The following is a 19095-nucleotide window of genomic DNA, read 5'->3' as shown; positions in this document are numbered from 1 at the left end:
GACTCCTCTGGTGGAGTTAGTTGTTATCTCTGATCACTCTGTTCATCACCTCACCTGACTCCATCTTGGATAACCAGGACCTGAAGACTGAGAATCTTTACAGACAGATGAGCCTGTCCTCAGAGAACAGCTGATCTTTGATGACAAACACAGTTCTCTTTACATCCAGTCTTCAGTTTATTAGGAACACCTCGCTGAAACTAACACAGTCTGATCCAACAGGCAGAAGAGGATAATGAGACACAGCATGTGGATAAAATGTAACATGTAAATGTATTAATATAATGAATATAAATGACTGTACTTTATTAAAACACTTAAAACATTTTAAAATCTTACACTTATTTTTATACACAAAATCCATCTTTAAAATGTCCATAAAAGTTACACATACTCCTTTGTTCTATGAAAATCAATTATTGCTAAATACAAAAGTTTAAAGATCCCCAGCAGACACTGATCCCTCATAAGTATTAATTGGCATCAGAATCACTGTTACACTAAACAATCTGCTGACTGTACAAAAAGACCCAAAACATCCAAATCCAAACATCATGAAACAAACTTATACACAGTATCTGAGATCTTACTCTGTTTAGTCTGTGAACACACAGGATAGAAAACTACAGCTGCTACTGATCAATGAAGATCAGCAGAGATGATCAGGAGCTGCAGGAGGCTGAAGGCAGCTACAATAAGTCAGCTGTTCTCTTGTTGTTCACTTCAGTCTGATTCACTTCAGTCCACTGATGGTCCTGGTGAACTCAAAGCCAGATGTTCTCCATTGTTCTCTGCCACAATCTGACCCAACCGTGTTAACAGCTCTGGAAGTTCAAGATCCTTCCTCCACAGATATCTGTATCTGCATTCTCTGATCATGTGTTTTAATGGTGGATGCTGCCTGTACTGCTGCATGAAGCCTGCCCTCTCCTCTCTGGGTGTTGATATCAGAACCAGTGAATGATCAAATGATTGATCACTGAAGAGTTGAAGGACTCTGCAGAGCCTCTCCTTCTGTTCCTCAGTGAAGTCTTCAGGCTGTAGAACCAGCAGGAACACATGAGGTCCAGGATCACAGAGTCTCACACAGGTTTCTACATGTTCTGTCAGTTTGTGTTCAGAGATGTCAGGAAGCAGCAGATCTGGGGTGTTGATGAGAACTATTTCTTTCTCCTCCACCTGTCCTCTGACTCTCTGACAGCAGTCTGCTTCTTCCTCTGTGTTGAACTCAGTCTTTCCCAGTATGAAGTTCCCCACTGAACTCCTCTGAGACCAGCTGTTCCCCAGCAGAACAACCCTCAGCTCTGACACTGAGGAGAAAAACACAAGTGAAGGATGAATCCATGATGAACAGAATCAAAGTGGATCAACAAGCAGTCAGGAAGTCCCAGCTTCTTTAAGGTGGACTGAAGAGAATCTCTCATCCATTATCAACCTGAATCTGACTGATTCACAACTGAACTGACAAATGAAATCAAATGAGAGTTTGTTCCTTCACCTCCACAGCACTGTGACTCTACATGTTCATGTAGAGGAGGACATTTCTCCATCAGCTCAGTGTAACTTACTGTTTGGTGGCAGGAATTCAAAGCTGTTTCTGCGCCGCCCTGTAGTGATACAGAAAATGCAGATTGTCATTAATTCATTCATTCACATGTAGTCTGTGTGATGATCTCTCTCTCTGTGGTGTGCCAGTTACTTGGGGTGTGTCAGAGGAACATCAGCACTGATCAGCACAATGATGTATTCATTGGTTTTGTTGTGTGTCTCTCTCTGCTCTGGTTTGTGACAGCTGTGATAATCCTGCTTCTTACAGTGACCAGTGTCCACAACCTGCATCAACATCCTCACACACTGATCCCAGGATGATCTGCTCTGAACCAAAACACTGTGATTTACATGTTAACACAGGAAACATTTCTGAAGCAGCTCCGTTCAACTTACTTGGATGTATTGGAGATCGCAGACGTGGTCCTGTAGGAGACAGAAAATGTAGATATTCATTCACTCACGTGTCACTTGTTATAAGCCTTATGTCTTTAAAGCCTTATATTGACTTGGACAGGTCATAGTCTCAGCCTGTCCAGACTCATCCAGTGGTGTCCTCAGAGAACAGCTGATGTTTGGTGATTAGAGGTTAGTGAAGTTACACCTGTTACGTTAAGGTCCCAAATGGGTCCTGCTCATAAAAGTGTAATAAAAATTACATAATAATATATTTCTTTCAATTTCACCACGTCAAGTCTTTTCAACAACTTCAAACCTAACCATAGATATAATGTTTTTTCTCATATTTTTTATGTTTTTATGCCCGTTTTGTCAGAAGAAACCCTGATGCAGGGGTCTCAAACTCAAATTACCCGGGGGCCGCAGGAGGCAGAGTCTAGGTGAGGTTGCGCCGCATCAGGTATTCCACAAAAAAAAGCTTTGTTAAAAAAAATCTAATCTTCTCAAACGTCATTACTAACAGTTCTTTAACTTCAGTGGTTTCTTCTGAACATAAACTGTCCTGAATATGAATGTAATATTGAAGAACATGAACGGTTCTTCTGAACATGGCTTCTCTTGCCTACTTCTTGCTGCCAGAGACTGAGACCTTCCTCTCACATAGCTGAGCCACATTTGGCTTGAGGGAGGAAGCAGTTGACACCCTGAGTATGGCTTGAAGTTGATCATCAGTAAGTCTGGATCTGTACTTGGACTTATTAAAGTCCAGTGATGCACGGAGAACGTCAGTTCCGCATTCGCGTCATTTCCGCTTTTACCGCATGAACAGCTCGGTAGCAATCGCAATCTTTTTTTGTGCTTGATGTTCATTTCTTTTATTATTGCATGAATATCATGACATTTACTTATGGTAGAAAATATCGGGAGAGCGAGCGACAACAAAAGCAACAAAAGGCGACTGCTACCGGACTGTTCAGTATCCGCCGGGACAATGAGACACCATTATGTATTTATTATACAAAATCCATGGGATACAGTTATGTAGGAGTTATTTAGTGGCATTTATTTTTTATAATGGATTCAGCGGTACGTCCTAGCCAACACCAATGTTCTGTTGACTTTATAACCGAGGTGGGTAGGCTCCAGGTTGGAGCCTGACTCCGAAGCGGGACAGCGGATGGGAGCTATAGCTGAGTGGCCCTATCAGAGGTCCACTCTGTGACATTGTCAACGGAACATCGGTGTTGATCGTTAATCTGATCGTTAATTTGCAGATTCATCATGATAACAAATCATCCGCATGGATAGTGGCGATCATATCGCCGTCAACTTTCAAACAAATCAGCCCATTTCAACTGATGGAAAAACAAAATACAATCCGTATGACGCCGAATCCAACACCGGTGACATTGATTTCATCCAACTCTAAATCAAACATGTTTTTTTCAAACACAGTAAGAAGTAGTAATTCTATGATGGCTATGAGATGTTACACACACACAGCGCGGTGAAGTGTCATTCGGACTGGGAGGAGGTTATTTTCTGAAAAAACTGGCTTCTAGAAAATGTTTGAATTTTACCGTCTTTTCAGCATTTTTTACAATCGAAAACTCAAAAGACATACATAAGATAGCATTCATTGAATAATAAAAAAAATCATATAAAAAAAAACATATATCATCCTGCGGGCCACAAAATATCTTCCCACGGGCCGCAAGTGGCCCGCGAGTCTGAGACCCCTGCCCTGATGGGAAAAGCACCAAAAATATATTCTCAACTACATTCACACCACTCTTCAATCTTCCCAACACACCTAGACCATTTTTGTGGTGTTCCACTTTTGTATTGCCATGCATTCTGCAAGGTAAGAGGACCAGGCCTCCATTGAAACTTTATGTGAGGAAGCTCTGCTGCCCCTGGTGGTTTAGGGGGGTCATCACACCTAATACCTATTTTCCCTGTATTTTGAAGGTAGAGGTTTAGATTTATTAGGTAATCATGGGAAAAGCATTATAATGTCAGGATTACAGTATACCAAATAAATGGTTATAATGGGAGTCAATGGGACCAAATTGGTCCTGAGGATAAAGAGTGTGGGCATATATGTGGGCATATACTCTATACACCTTGCAATAGAGAGGATCATGGAATGTTAAAAAATAATACTAAAAAACAAATCATGATCGAGTTTCATACAATTAGCCTTTAAACTGACCGATACATTGGGAATCAAAAATAAAATAAAATAAGCAGAACGTACACGTTTGGTCCACCAAGGTGCCTTGAGGGTTAAAAGTCAGATGAGTCTTGTTGAACTCTTTCTAAATGTGGTCACAGCCTCATGAGCAGCAGGGCCTCCTGACATGTGGATCCATTCATCACATTACCTTTATTTATTTATTGTTCTATTCATGCAGATTATTCTAAGAGGCTGGTGTTCTACTGATCCCAGGTCTGTTAGAGCTGTGTTATCCCACTGCAGTCACCCCCTCATGACAGTTCCCAGCAGAATAATGAGTTAAACTACAGGCTGAGACTGACATTAAACACAACCCTGACTTTACTTTTTCTCTTTCTACTGTTGGAGTGAAGCTTTCAAACAGCACTACGACAGTTCACAGTAACAGAGGTCTGAGGTCAGTGCATCAGAGAACCTGACAGACCTGACAGAGACCAGTTAGTGTGTGTGTTAACACTAATAGGTTTAATACTGTACACAGAGAATATCACAATTCATGACCACTACTACAACTACTACTGCAGCTTTCTGTGCTAATGGAAGTATCAGAGGTAACAGTGTGGTTTGTGCTTCTGCAGAATACTTCATGTAGTGATCTTTGAACTCACCTTCAGCCTTGAGCCGCTTGGTTTTCTCCTCGAGCCTTTTCAATTCCTCCTCGAGCTTTTTTCTTTCCTCCTCGAGCTTTTTTCTTTCCTCCTCGAGCCTCTTCTCCAGTTCTGAATCTGTGAAAATGGAGCCCAAAACCTTCATTAGTATTTTTACATCATTAACACACTGATACAAATATCATCTACTGTGTGTGACCCAGGTCAGTTCCACTGAGTCAACATGTGGAGGACTCAGCTCAGTACCTGTCATGTCTGTTCTCTATCAAACAACAGAGACACTGTAGCAGTTCATGTTAACAAACCAAAGTACAGGGTGCAGTGAGCTCAGGTTGTGAATTCTGGTCTGAGGTCAGTGGATCAGAGAACCCCCGACAATGAACTGACAGAGACCAGTACGTGTGTCTGTTGTGACACAGAAAATATCAAAATTCACAACAACTACTGCAGCTTTCTGTGCTAATGTGAGTATCTGAGGTAATGGTGTGATTTGTGTCTCTGCAGAAATCTTGATGTAGTGATCTTTGAACTTACGCTCAACATCTGTAAAGCCCTCCACTTCCTCTACGATCCTCAACGTTTCCCTCAGCAGTCGAGAATCTGTGAAAATAGCGTCCACAACCTGCATTAATATTTAACATCATTAACACACTGATACAAATATCATCTACTGTGTGTGAAGCAGGTCAGTTCCACTGGGTCAACATGTGGAGGACTCAGCTCAGTACCTGTCCTGTCTGTTCTCTATAGAGGATACAAAATAAAACCAAACTGAATCAGGAGAGTTTAGATTGTTCGGAGTCGGCAGGAATTTGATGAGTGGTGGGTCCAGCACTGAGCTGATACAGAGAATGTAGATACTCATTCATTCACATGTGTTTCAGTGGTTGGACTGTCAGGAGCAGCAGGGTCTTCTCTGCTGGTTTAAACACTGTTACAGTCACTCAGTCATTCACTGCATTCACTCAGTCAGTCTGTTTATGTTAGAGTGAATGACTCTGTTGTGGAGGTTATCGTCTCAGTTCAACAATAAGTCCTTTATATCTCTATGGAGGCTAACGCTGACAGTCCAGTCTGCTCAGCTGTATTTCTCTCAGAAGTTTTCATTCAGGGCTGAGGATGTCCACTCGACAGAAGTCACTGTATGAGTGAATACTGCTGCTTGTGCTGGAGATGATGTGTGCAGCAGCTGTGGCTGCAGTGTTTGGAGATCTGTTGAACTGTGTTCATTGTGTTTTTATAGCATTGCTGCAGTAATGGCATCTATTCTGGCTACATGACCTGTCTGATCCCTTATTCCTAAACACTGGCAGAGGAGTGAAGGAGATCATCAACCTTAAAGTAGAGGAACCACCTGTTAACAGCAGAGCAGCTCTATCACATCACTTACTGTCAGAACCAGTCTCTGCTATTAGCCTCTGTTGTCCTGATTCCATGTGATGATAAGACACAGTTTCTGTATATTTTGTATGTTTGCATTGTAAAGGAGAAGCTCTCCAATCTCATTGTACTTTTAGTATGATGACAATAAAGGGCATTCTATTCTAAAAAAAAAAAAAAAAAAAAAAAAAGAAAGAAAGCAATGAGTTAGAAAACACAACTGAGTGAAGGTTACAATCAAAGTCAACAAGCAGTCAGGAAGTCCCAGCTTCTTTAAGGTGGACTGAAGAGAATCTCTCATCCATTATCAACCTGAATCTGACTGATTCACAACTGAACTGACAAATGAAATCAAATGAGAGTTTGTTCCTTCACCTCCACAGCACTGTGACTCTACATTCACAGCTGTCAACAGAGACAGGGAGGCTGTCACATGTTCTCTGGATTGTTAATGTGTAATATGAGATGTAAGGACACGTCCAACATGTGATCATTCCTCAGATTACAGTCAACACCTGGGTCTCAGTCGTCGTCCACTAACATCTTTTCCATGATCATGGGACATGTCTTCCATCATGGTTGTTGAAGAAATAAGAAGCTATCACTGCATCAGTTAGGGTTCAACAACTAGTTGACAGCTGTAACATGTTGGTGAGCTCAGTTTGTTTTGGCTGGGCAGAGAATTTCTCTGAAATACAATATGAGTTTGTACCAACACCTACTGACCACTGTGACTCAAGATGAAGAGATTTAGAAATCTCCTCAGGTCAACTTACATGGACGTGGTGGATCTGGTGGATCTGGTGGAGGTGGTGAAGGTGGTGGAGGTCGCCCTGTGGTGATGAGAAAATGCAGATATCTATTAATTCATTTACATTTATTCTGGAATAAGACTCATGTTCCATCTACTCGCAGAGCAGAGAGAATTAGGGACTCACACAGTCACTCTGTCCTCTGTTTTCATCAAGTATCTGACTCCACAGTTTTGTTATTTGGTCATTGTAAGACCAGATGTGGTTGTACAGTTTCCAGCCTGTCACAGTGCTGCAGTGCTCAGTGTGTGAACTGTAAGGCAGCTAACGAAAGTCTAACGACTCAGGATTTTGGTTAAAATCTGATAAATTGTTCAGCCTGAGCTCTGAGCTCAGCTGGTTCTGGATCACTGGTTGTTCTAAGACCAGAGAAGCTCAGACTGCAGACAGTGCTGACTGACTCTGCTCACTGCTGTCAGATCCAAACTGAAGACCTACCAGTTTTCCATGGCTTCTAATCAAATCTACAGTTTATAAACCTGCAGACTGATTTTCTTTATTATCTTTATGGTTCACCCTGGTTCTACAAACTGATCTGTTTTCTTTTTAAAATGAATTCTCTGACTTGTTTTTCTATTTGTTTATTTATTTCCACAGTTTTTATTTCGGTTCTTCCTCCTTCTGCCTGTCAAACACTTTGAGTGGATATGAGATGTGTTAAATAAATTAATTAAAAACAGACTGATGTTCCTACATTTCCTGTGTGACCAGATTCCTCTGGGTTCATGCTTCTATAAATAAAGATGTGACTTTAACAGACTGTTGTTCACAGTGATGTGAGGACACAGTTCATGTCTGATGACAGAGACAGAAGACAGTGTGTTATCTACAATAAGAAACTCACTGGATGATGAACCCCCCATGTTGTCTGACTCAGACCAGCTGCTGGGTTTAAGAATCTGAAAGAAAACATAAAATGTAACTTGTTGTTTTATCTGATCTGCTGCTGCTTCACTGTTCCAGCAGGAAACTTCTAAACAACACACACATAGAAATATTAGAGCAGTAAATCCTGAACTAATGTCTCAGACTGTCCTGTGTGGTTTTTATCTGAACTCATTCAGACCAGAACCAACAGAGTTCCCAGATGAACGTCCATGTTACAGCAGTAAGGTGTTAAACAGTGAATCTACATAGTTTGTCCATGGATCAGTGTTTTCAGCTCAGTTGATGAATTTACTGTGATAATAAACTGTGAGCTGAACCTGATCTGAATCTGGAATCAGCTGTAGAATGATCACTGCTTTTTCATTTCATCTGCAGCTCTATCATCAACTTCTTATCAACTATCAACACTAATACTTTACTTTAGTTACCTGCTTATTTCTATAGATGTTGGTCCTCCACTCACTGACAGAGTAGAGTCCAGACAGATGTGCAGTAGAAGCTGTGAACAGACTTCACCTCAGTAGTTGATGTTAGAGCTCCACCTGCTGGACACAACAGTGTAAACACACAGCAGAGGAGCAGTGGATCTTAGTGGATCTCTCCTCACTTTAACCATCCATCCACTCTAACATGCTGACTGGGACTATTCAGAGGGTGGACACAATAATAGAAACAGCTCAGATATAACACAGACCAACAGTCATCAACACATCTGATCTCTGTGAAACTCATCATGTTGTTATTCAGTGAAGCAGCAGAGTCATACAACATTTTCAGGAGAGTCTTAAAGTCTCAGACTAAATATTAAAAAAGTTTAACTTCCCTAACAAAATGAAAAGAAGAAATGTGACAGAGCTGCTGTGTTCAGCTGTGTTGGTTTGGACTGTGAAAAACTACAGTGATGGTGGTTTCTGATCTCTGTGTATCTGTGCAGCCTAAACCAGACTTGTATGATCCAACAGCAGCTCTGTGTTAGAGTCAGTAACATGATTAAATCTCTTCTATGACTGATGAGGACAACATGACAGTTATTTAACAGATTGTGTTCCTTCTTCTTTTCATCTCTGATCTTTCAGCTTCAGTCACAGCCCAGAGGTTTGTAGAGACCAAAGAATCAGACTGTAAAGATCAGCCTTTGTTCTCTGTGCTCATACTGTGACAGATCAGCAGCAGCTTGTTGACTCTGAGGTTTCACACTGAAGCAGGAGGTGTCTATAGAGATGTCTCAGCATTTCAAAAACAAGAACTGATACTCCTCAGGGAAATAATGAAGTTCTGCCTGTGCTGTGCTGCATGTTGGGTAAAGAACAAAATGAGTTGATTTGTCCTTCTACATGCTCATTCAGCTGTTCACCTGAACACTGTAATAATAATCACACTGTGTAATGTAAAATCATACAGCACAGAAAAGCCAGAGGAAATGTTTCCTTCATTTGACAGTAAAAAGTCAGGTTTTCATATTGGAGGCTTTTAAAAATCAAAGCAATAATTTATCTCTGTAGACAATCAAACCAAACCAAAAAAATAGAACACCTCTCTAAGCTTACTGAGGGGCTGTACACCAGCTGTACAAAATGTGGCTTCACCATTTTTTAAATTAAAATCAGGCCTAAATGAATCCTCTGACCTTTACACAGTAATTCAAAGGAGCTTTTTCCTTGTAACATATTAATCATTGACTGAATAAACGTCTGTATATGTGACCCTGTGGCTGGAATGCAGCTGTTTGCTGCTACAGTTATTGTTATGACAGTCATAAAGCTCTGCAATAACTTTCATACTGCTGTAATCCTCACTGGACATTGGACCTTTTCTACTGATCCACAACTAAAATAAAAATATATAACATTTCAGCAAATTTAAGCAGCATATTTTCCAAATACTGAATAATGAAACTGATGAAATCAGTTACTGCAAACAAACTTTCTTCCAGTCTGATTGATAGCTGTCAGATATTTCTTCAAGCAGTTGAAAATGTAGAACTTACCTGAGATGTTTGCTGCTGTAATTCAGTAGCTCTGTGACAGTGCTGTCGTGGTACAGAGTATTATAGAAACCTCTTTTCAGCTCTGTTAACAACAGTGGATCTGATCCATCTGATCACCTGGCTCAAACAGTCGATGCACACCTGAGGATCACCAAAAAAAAGTTTTCAATTAACAGTCATTAACAGTCTTCTGTGATGATTTCTTTGCTTCTTTGAGTCGACTTTCTGTGTAAAATTCTTCATGACCTGTCCATGTAGACACAGTGAATAACAGTTCAGCTCTAAATCACAGTTCAAAGTTCTCCACAGTCAAATACTGTATGTTACCTGAGACAACCTCCTCTCAGCAGAGTGGGCAGGACTCTGCACAGATAAGACACCAGTCAACCTGTCACAATAATATTTAACCTCAAGTTAGAATTCTTATATAAATGATTACCTATACAAAGACAGAAGCAAAGGAGGAGTGTTACAAAAGAAAACCATATCTTATAATCATTTATTATTTTTTTCATAAGAGCAGACAAACATTGGATGGGATGTGGTTTGTGTTTGTTAAATGAAAATTTGATTTTGATATTTAACTTTGTTTGCATACATTAACAATGTATGTTGGATTGCAACATAGTGAGATCAACACTGTCTTTGCTGGTCATTTTAATCCGTCCTGCTTTGTGGTCTTTCATATATTTTGTGAATCGTTGATGTATATCTTTATGTCTCCTGTTAATTTCCATTTCTATTACAGGTAATACAACAATTCAGTGGAAAACACATTTTTCTTCTTAATTGTTAAATGTCTCCTTTGGTACATATCCTGGTCACAGTCAAAGTCAAAAACATTTGTTTATCTTATGAGTTTATTCAAAAATAAAACATATTGGCCAACAATTGGCCTTTATCAGATTCATATCAGTGCCCCCTTTTCATCCCCATTTCCTCCTCATGGATATTTATGGTACAAAAACAAACAAACTGCAGAAACATCAATACAACTGCAGAATAATGACCCCAAAGCAGACATTTTGAGGACCACTAAAGGGTTTGTGTAATACCATTTTACAAAGGTTATCATCCAGCCACCATACTGTCTACGCTAGCCACACACCCCACTGCCTTTACAGTGGCTTACTGACCACTATTTCCTGCACCCAGCTCATAAATAAATCAAATATCATCAAGCGTTGTCATTAGCTGTCCCTATTTGCATTTGACAACGTGAGGTTTTCTAAGGCCTCGTTTCCATTCGATGTTATCGTGTGTAGCTGTTAGCACTAGCTCCTAATTAACTAGCTAGGCTAACTGCTAAGGTAGCTAGCTTACAGTAGAAATGTACATTTTTGGAATAACCCCTACATTTTAGGAGAGTTGTTGGCAATTGGAAAAAAGTTGTAGCTAAAGGAATATTGTCTTAACCACGTACAAAATACGTTAAAATAAGGTAAGACGAAGAACACAACGTCAACAAAAGCGTTCGAGCTAATTACCAGGTGCGGAGCTTCATTGTCGGAAGTCTCTTGTAGTAAAATGGCGACCTTCTTCTTCGGCTCTCCATTAATCAGCATCACCTCCTTCAGGTGTGTTACCTGAACACAGCCAGGAGAGTGTGAGGCCCACAGGTGATTTGACTAACCCGTTTCCTTATTTTAATTCAGTCATTCAAATGTCGAATCATTACCGCAAAACAAAGAGAGAAGTTTAAAGCTGAAAGACAAACACCAAACAGGCAGTTAAACTCCAGGTGAGTCTGTGTGTGAACAGACCTGGTGATGGTGCAGTGTGGGGCCAGACAGACTTCAACCAGCGGTGGGTTTAAATGGTAAGAGCAGCGTGTTCTGTTTGCGCGCCAAACTTCATTCACAAACATTATAATTTTACATTTCCTGTTTAGTTTCACAGACACGGTCGTAGTCAGCAGCTTATTTCAGATGTTCTACACATCAAGAGGGTCTTCAGTCAAATTCGGCATGGCTGGTTTACTGTTCAATACAACGCTTAACGTCGAGGAAGTGGTGTTTTATTGTAGAGGTTTATACTGCAGCTGGTTCCTTTCTTGCATCCGCCGCTCATTGAGGATCAAGAAACAGTTGGAATCACTGACAGATTTTTAAAAAAATAAATAAATAAGTGTATTTTTGGTGTTGCATGTGTGCCGAATTGTGAGGCTGTTCGTACTGATCTTGTTAAGATTATTTTTCAGACCTGTTGTAACGTGCTTTTTTCCTAATGACGATAAAAAATGTAAATTTCCATGGTGTTGTATGGAGTTTGGTTCCTCCGCGCGAGAACTACTTTCCCCCCCGATTCTTTTAGTTGTTTTTCTCTGCAATTCAACAGTCCCTGCTTCAAGTTGTTTATATCACAGGCTTATTTGTATTAACCGTTTTTAGTCTTTATTGTTAATCAGTCACAGCATTTTAAATGAAACTAAATAAGACAAGAAGTCACAACATTTCTTAGTAAGAGGCTTTAGTGTGTGGCTTGTAGCTCAGGATAAATTTAACTTCATTTGTAATTCAAGGGTTAAACTTGCCACTGAACAGTTTATATAATTGGTCTGTTTGTTTTTCCCTTTTAATGGTCAACTTCTCCAATATAATGAAGAGGTCAGCTGATCTGTCAGTGATGTTGCTCTATAAAACACAATATTAAGACCATCTGTGGTACCTGGTGTTTGAGGAGTTACCTGAAGTAGCAGTGAAATCTCCAGGTGTGCTGTCTATGCTCTTATCACAGGGAAAAAAGACTAAACTAAATTGAATTGCATGTGTCTTTAATTGGGATATCAGTAATCATATCACCCAGAGTCTCAGCTGTTAGTGCATGCAACATTTTGGCAGAGCACTAGGTCCAGTGTTCAACCAATGAAGTCCATACAGCTGTCAAATTCAAACCTTTAACCAATGAAAAATGTTCTGAGATTCTAAAGTGATGCCTTCAGTTGCTTTGCTTTGTCCAACCAACAGTACAATCCCCAAATATTCACTTTATCTACGCTGTAAGACCAGGAGAAGCAGAAATTCTCTGTTTTTGAAAAGCTCCAGACAGAAACGCTTTAGCATTTAGCTTGAAAAGTGACCTTCTGTTTTATTCTTTGAATTAGAAACGGCACACAGAGTGTATTTGTATTTGTGGAGATCTATTAAACCTGACGTCTGTCTCTGTGTCCACAACAAAACAACAACAACATAACAGGAAGCGTCAACAGCTCAAACACAAACAGAGCGGCTGAGATAAAGGTCACAGTACAGATGATATGGTTGATGTCCGGAGGTGATTCCTGCTCTGTGCTCCACCGTCAGAGTTGGGAGGCCATCTTGTTTTGCATGTTATTTCCCTTTGTAAATACGACGACAATGCAAATGTCTGTTCTGACGCCCGCTAGACCTGAATATGAATCCAGTTGTGTGGTACAGTGATGCTCATTCAGACACAGACCTGCTCTCAGTTTCAACTAAACTTATGCAAACTAGAGGAAAAGTGATCCTGAGCACAGAGTGGGATGTGTTAGAGCTGACTGCAGGTCTCCATCACTGTGGAGGTAGGTACTGTCTCTCTGTTCAGACCTAAAGGTACAAATGTTCCAGGTGTCTCGGACTGTTTTCTATAGACTCAGAAGTTTGGTGAGTTTGAGAACCAGAACTTAAGATGAATTTCAGGCAGAGTCAGAGGTTTATGGTGGAAACTGTGATATGAAATGTTGTAATACCTAAAGTAAAGTGATGGTTATTCTACGGTTTGTCCTGGATCTATAGAGACTTATCTATCTCCGATATAAACCTGACCTGAGTCCAGATGGAGCCAAACTGGACGATGTAATACAGAGAGCAGTATTGTATGTGGACACATAGTACATTACACATGTAAAAGTCCTGCATCTACATCATCCTACATATCATGCATAATCATCTGATTATTTTCTTGATTAATCGATTGAAATTTGTCACATTTGAAAAACAGCAACCAATAAATATCTGTTATATGTAGATAAAACCTGACTTAGAGGATTATATTTATAGTTGCCAGTTGACTAAACATTTCTTTGTATGTTCTGTTGGGTGGTTTAATCTGTTTTAAAACTATTTACTTATTTAATTCTTGTTATGTTGAAACAGAAAAGAGACAAACACAAAGTTTTGATGCAAAGCTGAAGCATAAAGTTGAGTTTATTTGAACTGATGTGTTCACACACGTTTGGCCTGTTGCATTTTCAGAAACTCTGTAGGTAGATTTAATCCTGCAGTGGACTGATTTAATATCTTTCCATCTACAGACTGAGTTTTGATGAGGAGCGTCTTCATCATTCCTCCTCCTCCTCCTCGTGTCTGATGCTTCCTGTCTCTGCTGACGGCTGAAGACTCAACATCCTCCATCTTTCTCCAAACCACTGCTCCACCAGCCATGAATCCCTATGGAGACAGAAACCTGAACTCTCGCCCCCGTGATGTCACTGATCCACCTCCGTATTCAGCCCCAGGTCCCTACGATAATTCCCATAATCCACCTCTCCCTCCAGTCATACAGACAGGTCACAGCTCTCTGATGGTTCTGAGTCATAACTCTCCTCCCTATCAGACCTCGTCAGACCGGGATGGAGGTCAAAACCTGGTCCAGTCGGACCGCTCCGCCTTGGCGCTCCCAGGCTCTGGCCTCAGATCCATGCCTCCAGTCCTGCCCCAAGCACAGACTCCATCTCCAGCTTCCATCCCTGCACTAAACCCTTACCCCGCCCCCACCCCCGCCACCCCCCCGTCCAGCCAGGTCTCCATCATCATCCCGTCCCCAGACCTCCGCCCGTCCCCCCTCCCGTCGCAGTGCTCCGAGGACTCCTGTCCGGACCTGGAGTGCTCCATCTGCTTCAGCCAGTTCAACAACGTCTTCCGCTGTCCCAAGATGCTTCAATGCAAGCACACGTTCTGCCTGGAGTGCCTGGCGCGCATCAACGTCAAGTCGCCCGAGCCCAGCGCCATCCAGTGCCCGCTGTGCCGCAGCCTCACGCCCCTGCCCACCCTCGGCCTCCCCAAGCTCACCACAGACCCGGACGTGCTGTCCTACCTGCCGGCCGCCATGCAGAGGGTCTACAGCATCCGCTTCCTGCGCAATAAAGGGAAGCTGGAGGTCAAAAGGTCAGACTGTGAGAATCTGAACAGAAACATGATTTTAATGCTTTGTGGTTGAGTTGTTCTGCATCATTTCAAACCTGAAGTAGAAATGAAACTGATGTTTCTGTAGCTGTAAAACTTTTATTGGACGTATCAACCATAAAATAATAATGATTCACAGTGTTCTCTCCTGTGGACCTGAATAACAACTACTCTGATGTTTAGGAAATGAAGGGCCTCCACTGTCAAATATTACTACTTTAAGAAAAGGGGTGAAACTGAAACATGTGATTATTGGGGTGAGAGGAGTTCATTAGAATCCTAAAGCTCGTCGTGAAGGGCACTAGCTTGTTTCTTTAGCCTGTTTTTTTTTGAGTCGCTGACACTTTGTCCAGATGTTTCTGCACTGAGCTGAGGTGTTGTGAGCTTTGTTCCAAATATGAGGAGGATCAGTGACTCTGAGGACGCAGCAACAGCCCAGAGTTTAAATCAGGGCGGCTCCGACTTTATCAAAAGTCTGGTTTATTGGAGTTTTATTTATTGTTTTGTTGCCAGGTTTGATGGAATAATACCTTATCAGTTATCAGTTATTGATCAAGGTCCACGAGCAGATCAGTATCTGGACACATTAACCTGAAAAGAATCTTGGTTAAATGTCAGGTTTCTTTTCTCAGATTTCATTTCTGCCAGAAACACATTTTATCTTGATGGAAAATAAGAAACTGCTCATGTGACCAGTAACTTTCTGTTTCTCATTAAGGTCAGCTGAAAGTCATCGGCGCTGGGGTCAGAGGTCACTGACGTCTCTGAGGTCAGTGAACCGCTCTCTGGATGTGGGGCTTCCCAGCCCGCCTGTCGGGGGCGGCGGCGAGGCGGGGGGCGTGGGCGGCGCCCTGTTCAGACTGACGGGCCGGCCGGCGTGCCGAGCCTTCCTCCTGACCTCTGTGGTGATGATGATGGTGCTGCTGACCGGCATCATCATCTTCCTCTTCACCGTCAACAAAGGTTCATCCTCACCGTGAGTGACATCACATTACATCACTTCCTGTCTTCCTCCTGCAAAATCTGCTTTTATTTCTCTGATTGGAAAAACAGAAAGGCATCGAACAGTAAAATTCCACCGTCCCAAAGGAGTTCAATGTTTGAATCCAGTTAATGAGCAACATGTGTTTCACTGCTGCGGTTTAAAGATGAAAACACATCCAGATGTGCAGTAAAAAGCATCACTCAGGCTGTTGTGCAACAAGCAGCTCTTAACTTGCTGGTGACATCCAGAGCCAAGACCCAGGGAGCAGGATCTGATCAACACCAACCAACACCTGAGCTCAGACACTGAGGAGCAGTGGACTTTAATCTGCTTCACCACATTTAACTCGTGCCAAAGGTTTCAAATGATCATTCACATGTCTGAAAATACAGACTCTCCTCAATATCAAGGTCTAAACTGAGAATCATGTTACAGCTGAGCAGGAAACGGATCAGGTAGATGGAGAAATGGTGGACTTTTATCTGCCTCTCGGTGCCAAAGGCTGTAAATAATCCCCCAGCTGCAACAAAATGGCGGACAGGTAACAGCAGAGGTGGGTGCAGTGATTTAATCTGCCTCACAGCAGCTAAACATCTGCCACAAGCTTCACTTATTCACCTCAGGTCTGGTTAAAAACAAACACCACTTCCCATGAGTCTTATTGCTCAGGATACAAAATGGCCGTCAGGTAATAGAAGCTGGCTGACGTGGTGAAGAGAAATGATGTGATAGAAGAAGAGAGGTCAAAGTCTCTGTGGCTTCAGTCCAGCTGCAGAGAACATTCAACCACATTCATCCTCTTTCACTTTGGGGCATTGAAACATGATGTTACTAAAATAAGACATGTGAACGCCTCACTTTAAACACGACATGAACCCGTCAGCAGGTGGCGCCTTCCTCTTCACCTCCTGTTCAAACTTTCTCTGGCAGCTTCCTGCACTTTAAACCCTCTGAATGTCACGTGTGTGTTTGTGTGTGTGTGTTTATTCCCTGCCATTGAAAGTGACTGTTGTTTCTTGCTGGAGCTGCAGCTCAACCAAATGCTGGAAACGGGAGCCATGTAAATGAGCTGAGCCACAGTCGGAGCGTGAAGCAGAGTCCAACACGTTTTATAGAAACTGATACAGCTGCAGACTGTAAAGGACCAGTAATGTAAAGACGTTTCCCTCTAAGCTCCTGGTGGTTTTGGCTGTAGGAGTCCAGGGTTCAGGGATGTCTCTCAGGTTTCTGCCTCCACCCCAGTACAGGTGGATGTGTGTTTACATCACAGAGTCTTTCTTTTGTAAAGACATGCTGCAGTTTAGCTCCAGTTTTTCCTGTTGTGCTGGTGTGGAGGCAGAAATGTGACCGACCTGAAAACCAACACGACCTCAGAGGTTGAGTTTCTGTCGTGAGGTGAAGAAGCTCCAGACTGTCTGCGTTTGGAACCATAAGTTGTCCGTTAAGTGCCTGAATTAAACTCTTAAAGTCTGAATGTGAGGCGCTCTCGCTGGGTCACGGGTCAGTCCTGCTGCACACAGGGACCTGGGTCAGGTCCAGCTGAAGAAACAGAGGCATGTTTGAAGTGAACGATCAGGAGGTCAGAGGCAAATTTAGCATCAAAAAGATGGTTCTCCTCTGAAGATGGTGCAGCTGCCAACAAACAAAACTTTTCCAAAAGCACTTTGACTTGCAAATGAAATTCAACCTGAAATCAGAAACTACCTTCTCTGTGTCCCAAACGTCACCTGTTTAAAATATGGATTTTAAAAGAGGATAACTCAAGTTGCCAATGTTCATGTGATGATTTAAGAAGAAAAACATCTTCTTTTAAAGGTTACTGTTTTATGTAGAGTCCTGTGTGTTTTAAGGCTCAGACCTGTTTTACTGTGCAATGTAAAATAAATGATTTTATATATTTTTATCTAACTGTTTTAGCAAAGCTTACACTGTTACCATGTTAAACTTGAATAAATTCTGTTTTGAATTCTACAAAGTTTTGAACTGATCTAATTCTAGACATTTAAGGCGGTAATTTGGGTTTCCTTAAATTTAGGGAAAAAATATTCTGTATTCTTTAGTTCCTGCTCTTTAGCTGAGGGATGTGGTGTTTACACAGAGTAAGATATAAAATCTTTTTTACAGCTGATGTTGACTGATTGAAACAACACAAAGGATCCACAAATTTAAACTTATTTCTTAAAATAACTTGTTAATTTTTAAGCACGATAACTCGTACAACACACAACAGTCACACAAAAAGACAAACAGTGGCTGAGCCTGGACTCCTCTTTAAAACCTGATCGGTCAGGATCATGTAGATTCATGTGATGCCATAAGAGCAGATTTGGTCCAGTTGCTGTGCTGAACCTTAAACACCCAGCAGGAGGCGCTGTAGCATCAAGAAATAACATTTATACAGAGAGAGACCTGACAGCTGATTGATGAATTACAGAGAACTTCACGCCAGAGAGAGTTTAATTATTAATTATTATTAATTAACAGACGTAATAACACTACTATGGAAATGAGCTGGAGCTGAAGGTTCATCCTGTTCCACTTGTTCAGCAGATGATGTTCAGTGTTTATTTGACTGATCAACAGGAGAGAGATGTGGACATGAGCCTCGTTCACAGACTGCAGCATAGAAAGCTAAAGATCATCAGTGCAGCTGCACTGTAAATGATGAAACCCTCTGTATTCTTTCAGTATTTCTGAATTCTTTCCTCAGTAGTCAGTGAAAATCAGAAATCTGTCTGATGACTCCAGTTCCTGAGAAAACCCTGCAGCATGGAGTGTGTTCCTCTGAATCTCCTGCGTGGGCCTGAGCTGAAGAAGTTAAGTTCAAAGTCGAACACGCAGCTGCACGTTCCAGTTTAACTGAACCAGAGTTTATTCAGAAAAGGTTTACATTTAGTCAAGATATAGTCTTTAGTCTGGAGTCTTGGACCTGCACCAACAGAACTGTAATGTCCTGGATCGTGGTGGATTCAGGAAAACCTCGTCCCTCACGTGGCTTTTTTGTGTCTTGTGACCATGGAGAGACTTGTGATTGATTCGTCCCTGTATCTGAGCAGCAGGTGAGACTGAACCCAGACCCTCCCTGCAGCACCCTGATCACCTCCT

At 41.6% G+C, this 19095-nt stretch overlaps 3 protein-coding genes across 6 annotated transcripts in view; 1 reads left to right on the top strand and 2 right to left on the bottom strand.

Annotated features, from left to right (window-relative positions):
* Nucleotides 1–11381, bottom strand: part of LOC108874890 (GTPase IMAP family member 8) — a 47055-nt gene extending 35674 nt beyond the window's left edge. For 2 of the 3 annotated variants that reach the window (XM_051074848.1, XM_051074844.1), the window contains exon 1: nt 8303–8608. The gene's annotated coding sequence lies outside the window, so the exon portion shown is untranslated. Of the gene's footprint in view, nt 1–8302; nt 8609–9861; nt 10003–10188; nt 10250–11348 lie in introns of those variants that run through there. The other variant, XM_051074843.1, reaches the window with a different exon arrangement.
* LOC108874880 (GTPase IMAP family member 2) lies at nt 283–4824 on the bottom strand. The gene is made up of 4 exons (XM_018663429.2): nt 4795–4824; nt 1945–1974; nt 1569–1607; nt 283–1310 (listed from the first exon to the last, which is right to left on the bottom strand). Coding segments are annotated over exons 3-4 (573 nt in total). The 5' UTR covers nt 1570–1607; nt 1945–1974; nt 4795–4824; the 3' UTR covers nt 283–738.
* A 59-nt stretch (nt 11382–11440) lies between the features above and the next one.
* LOC108875142 (soluble scavenger receptor cysteine-rich domain-containing protein SSC5D) lies at nt 11441–17925 on the top strand. 2 transcript variants are annotated; one of them, XM_018663861.2, is made up of 3 exons: nt 11441–11680; nt 14135–14987; nt 15724–17925. In XM_018663861.2, the coding sequence occupies exons 2-3, from the start codon at nt 14263–14265 to the stop codon at nt 15983–15985; spliced, it is 987 nt and encodes a 328-aa protein (XP_018519377.1). In that variant the 5' UTR covers nt 11441–11680; nt 14135–14262; the 3' UTR covers nt 15986–17925. The 2 variants fall into 2 exon arrangements, with proteins under 2 accessions (XP_018519377.1, XP_050930836.1); XM_051074879.1 differs by lacking the exon at nt 11441–11680 and adding an exon at nt 13300–13402.
* The last annotated feature ends 1170 nt before the right edge of the window (nt 17926–19095 follow it).

Source organism: Lates calcarifer, linkage group LG13, assembly GCF_001640805.2.
Source record: "Lates calcarifer isolate ASB-BC8 linkage group LG13, TLL_Latcal_v3, whole genome shotgun sequence".
NCBI lineage: Eukaryota > Metazoa > Chordata > Actinopteri > Centropomidae > Lates > Lates calcarifer.
This window is presented reverse-complemented; position numbering and strand designations above follow the sequence as displayed.

Bases quoted from the DNA above. Each gene is read 5' to 3' on its own strand.
- LOC108875142 (XM_018663861.2), top strand. From the start codon at position 14,263: ATGAATCCCTATGGAGACAGAAACCTGAACTCTCGCCCCCGTGATGTC. The intron at 14,988-15,723 runs GTCAGACTGTGA...TTTCTCATTAAG, and splicing joins GGGAAGCTGGAGGTCAAAAG to GTCAGCTGAAAGTCATCGGC.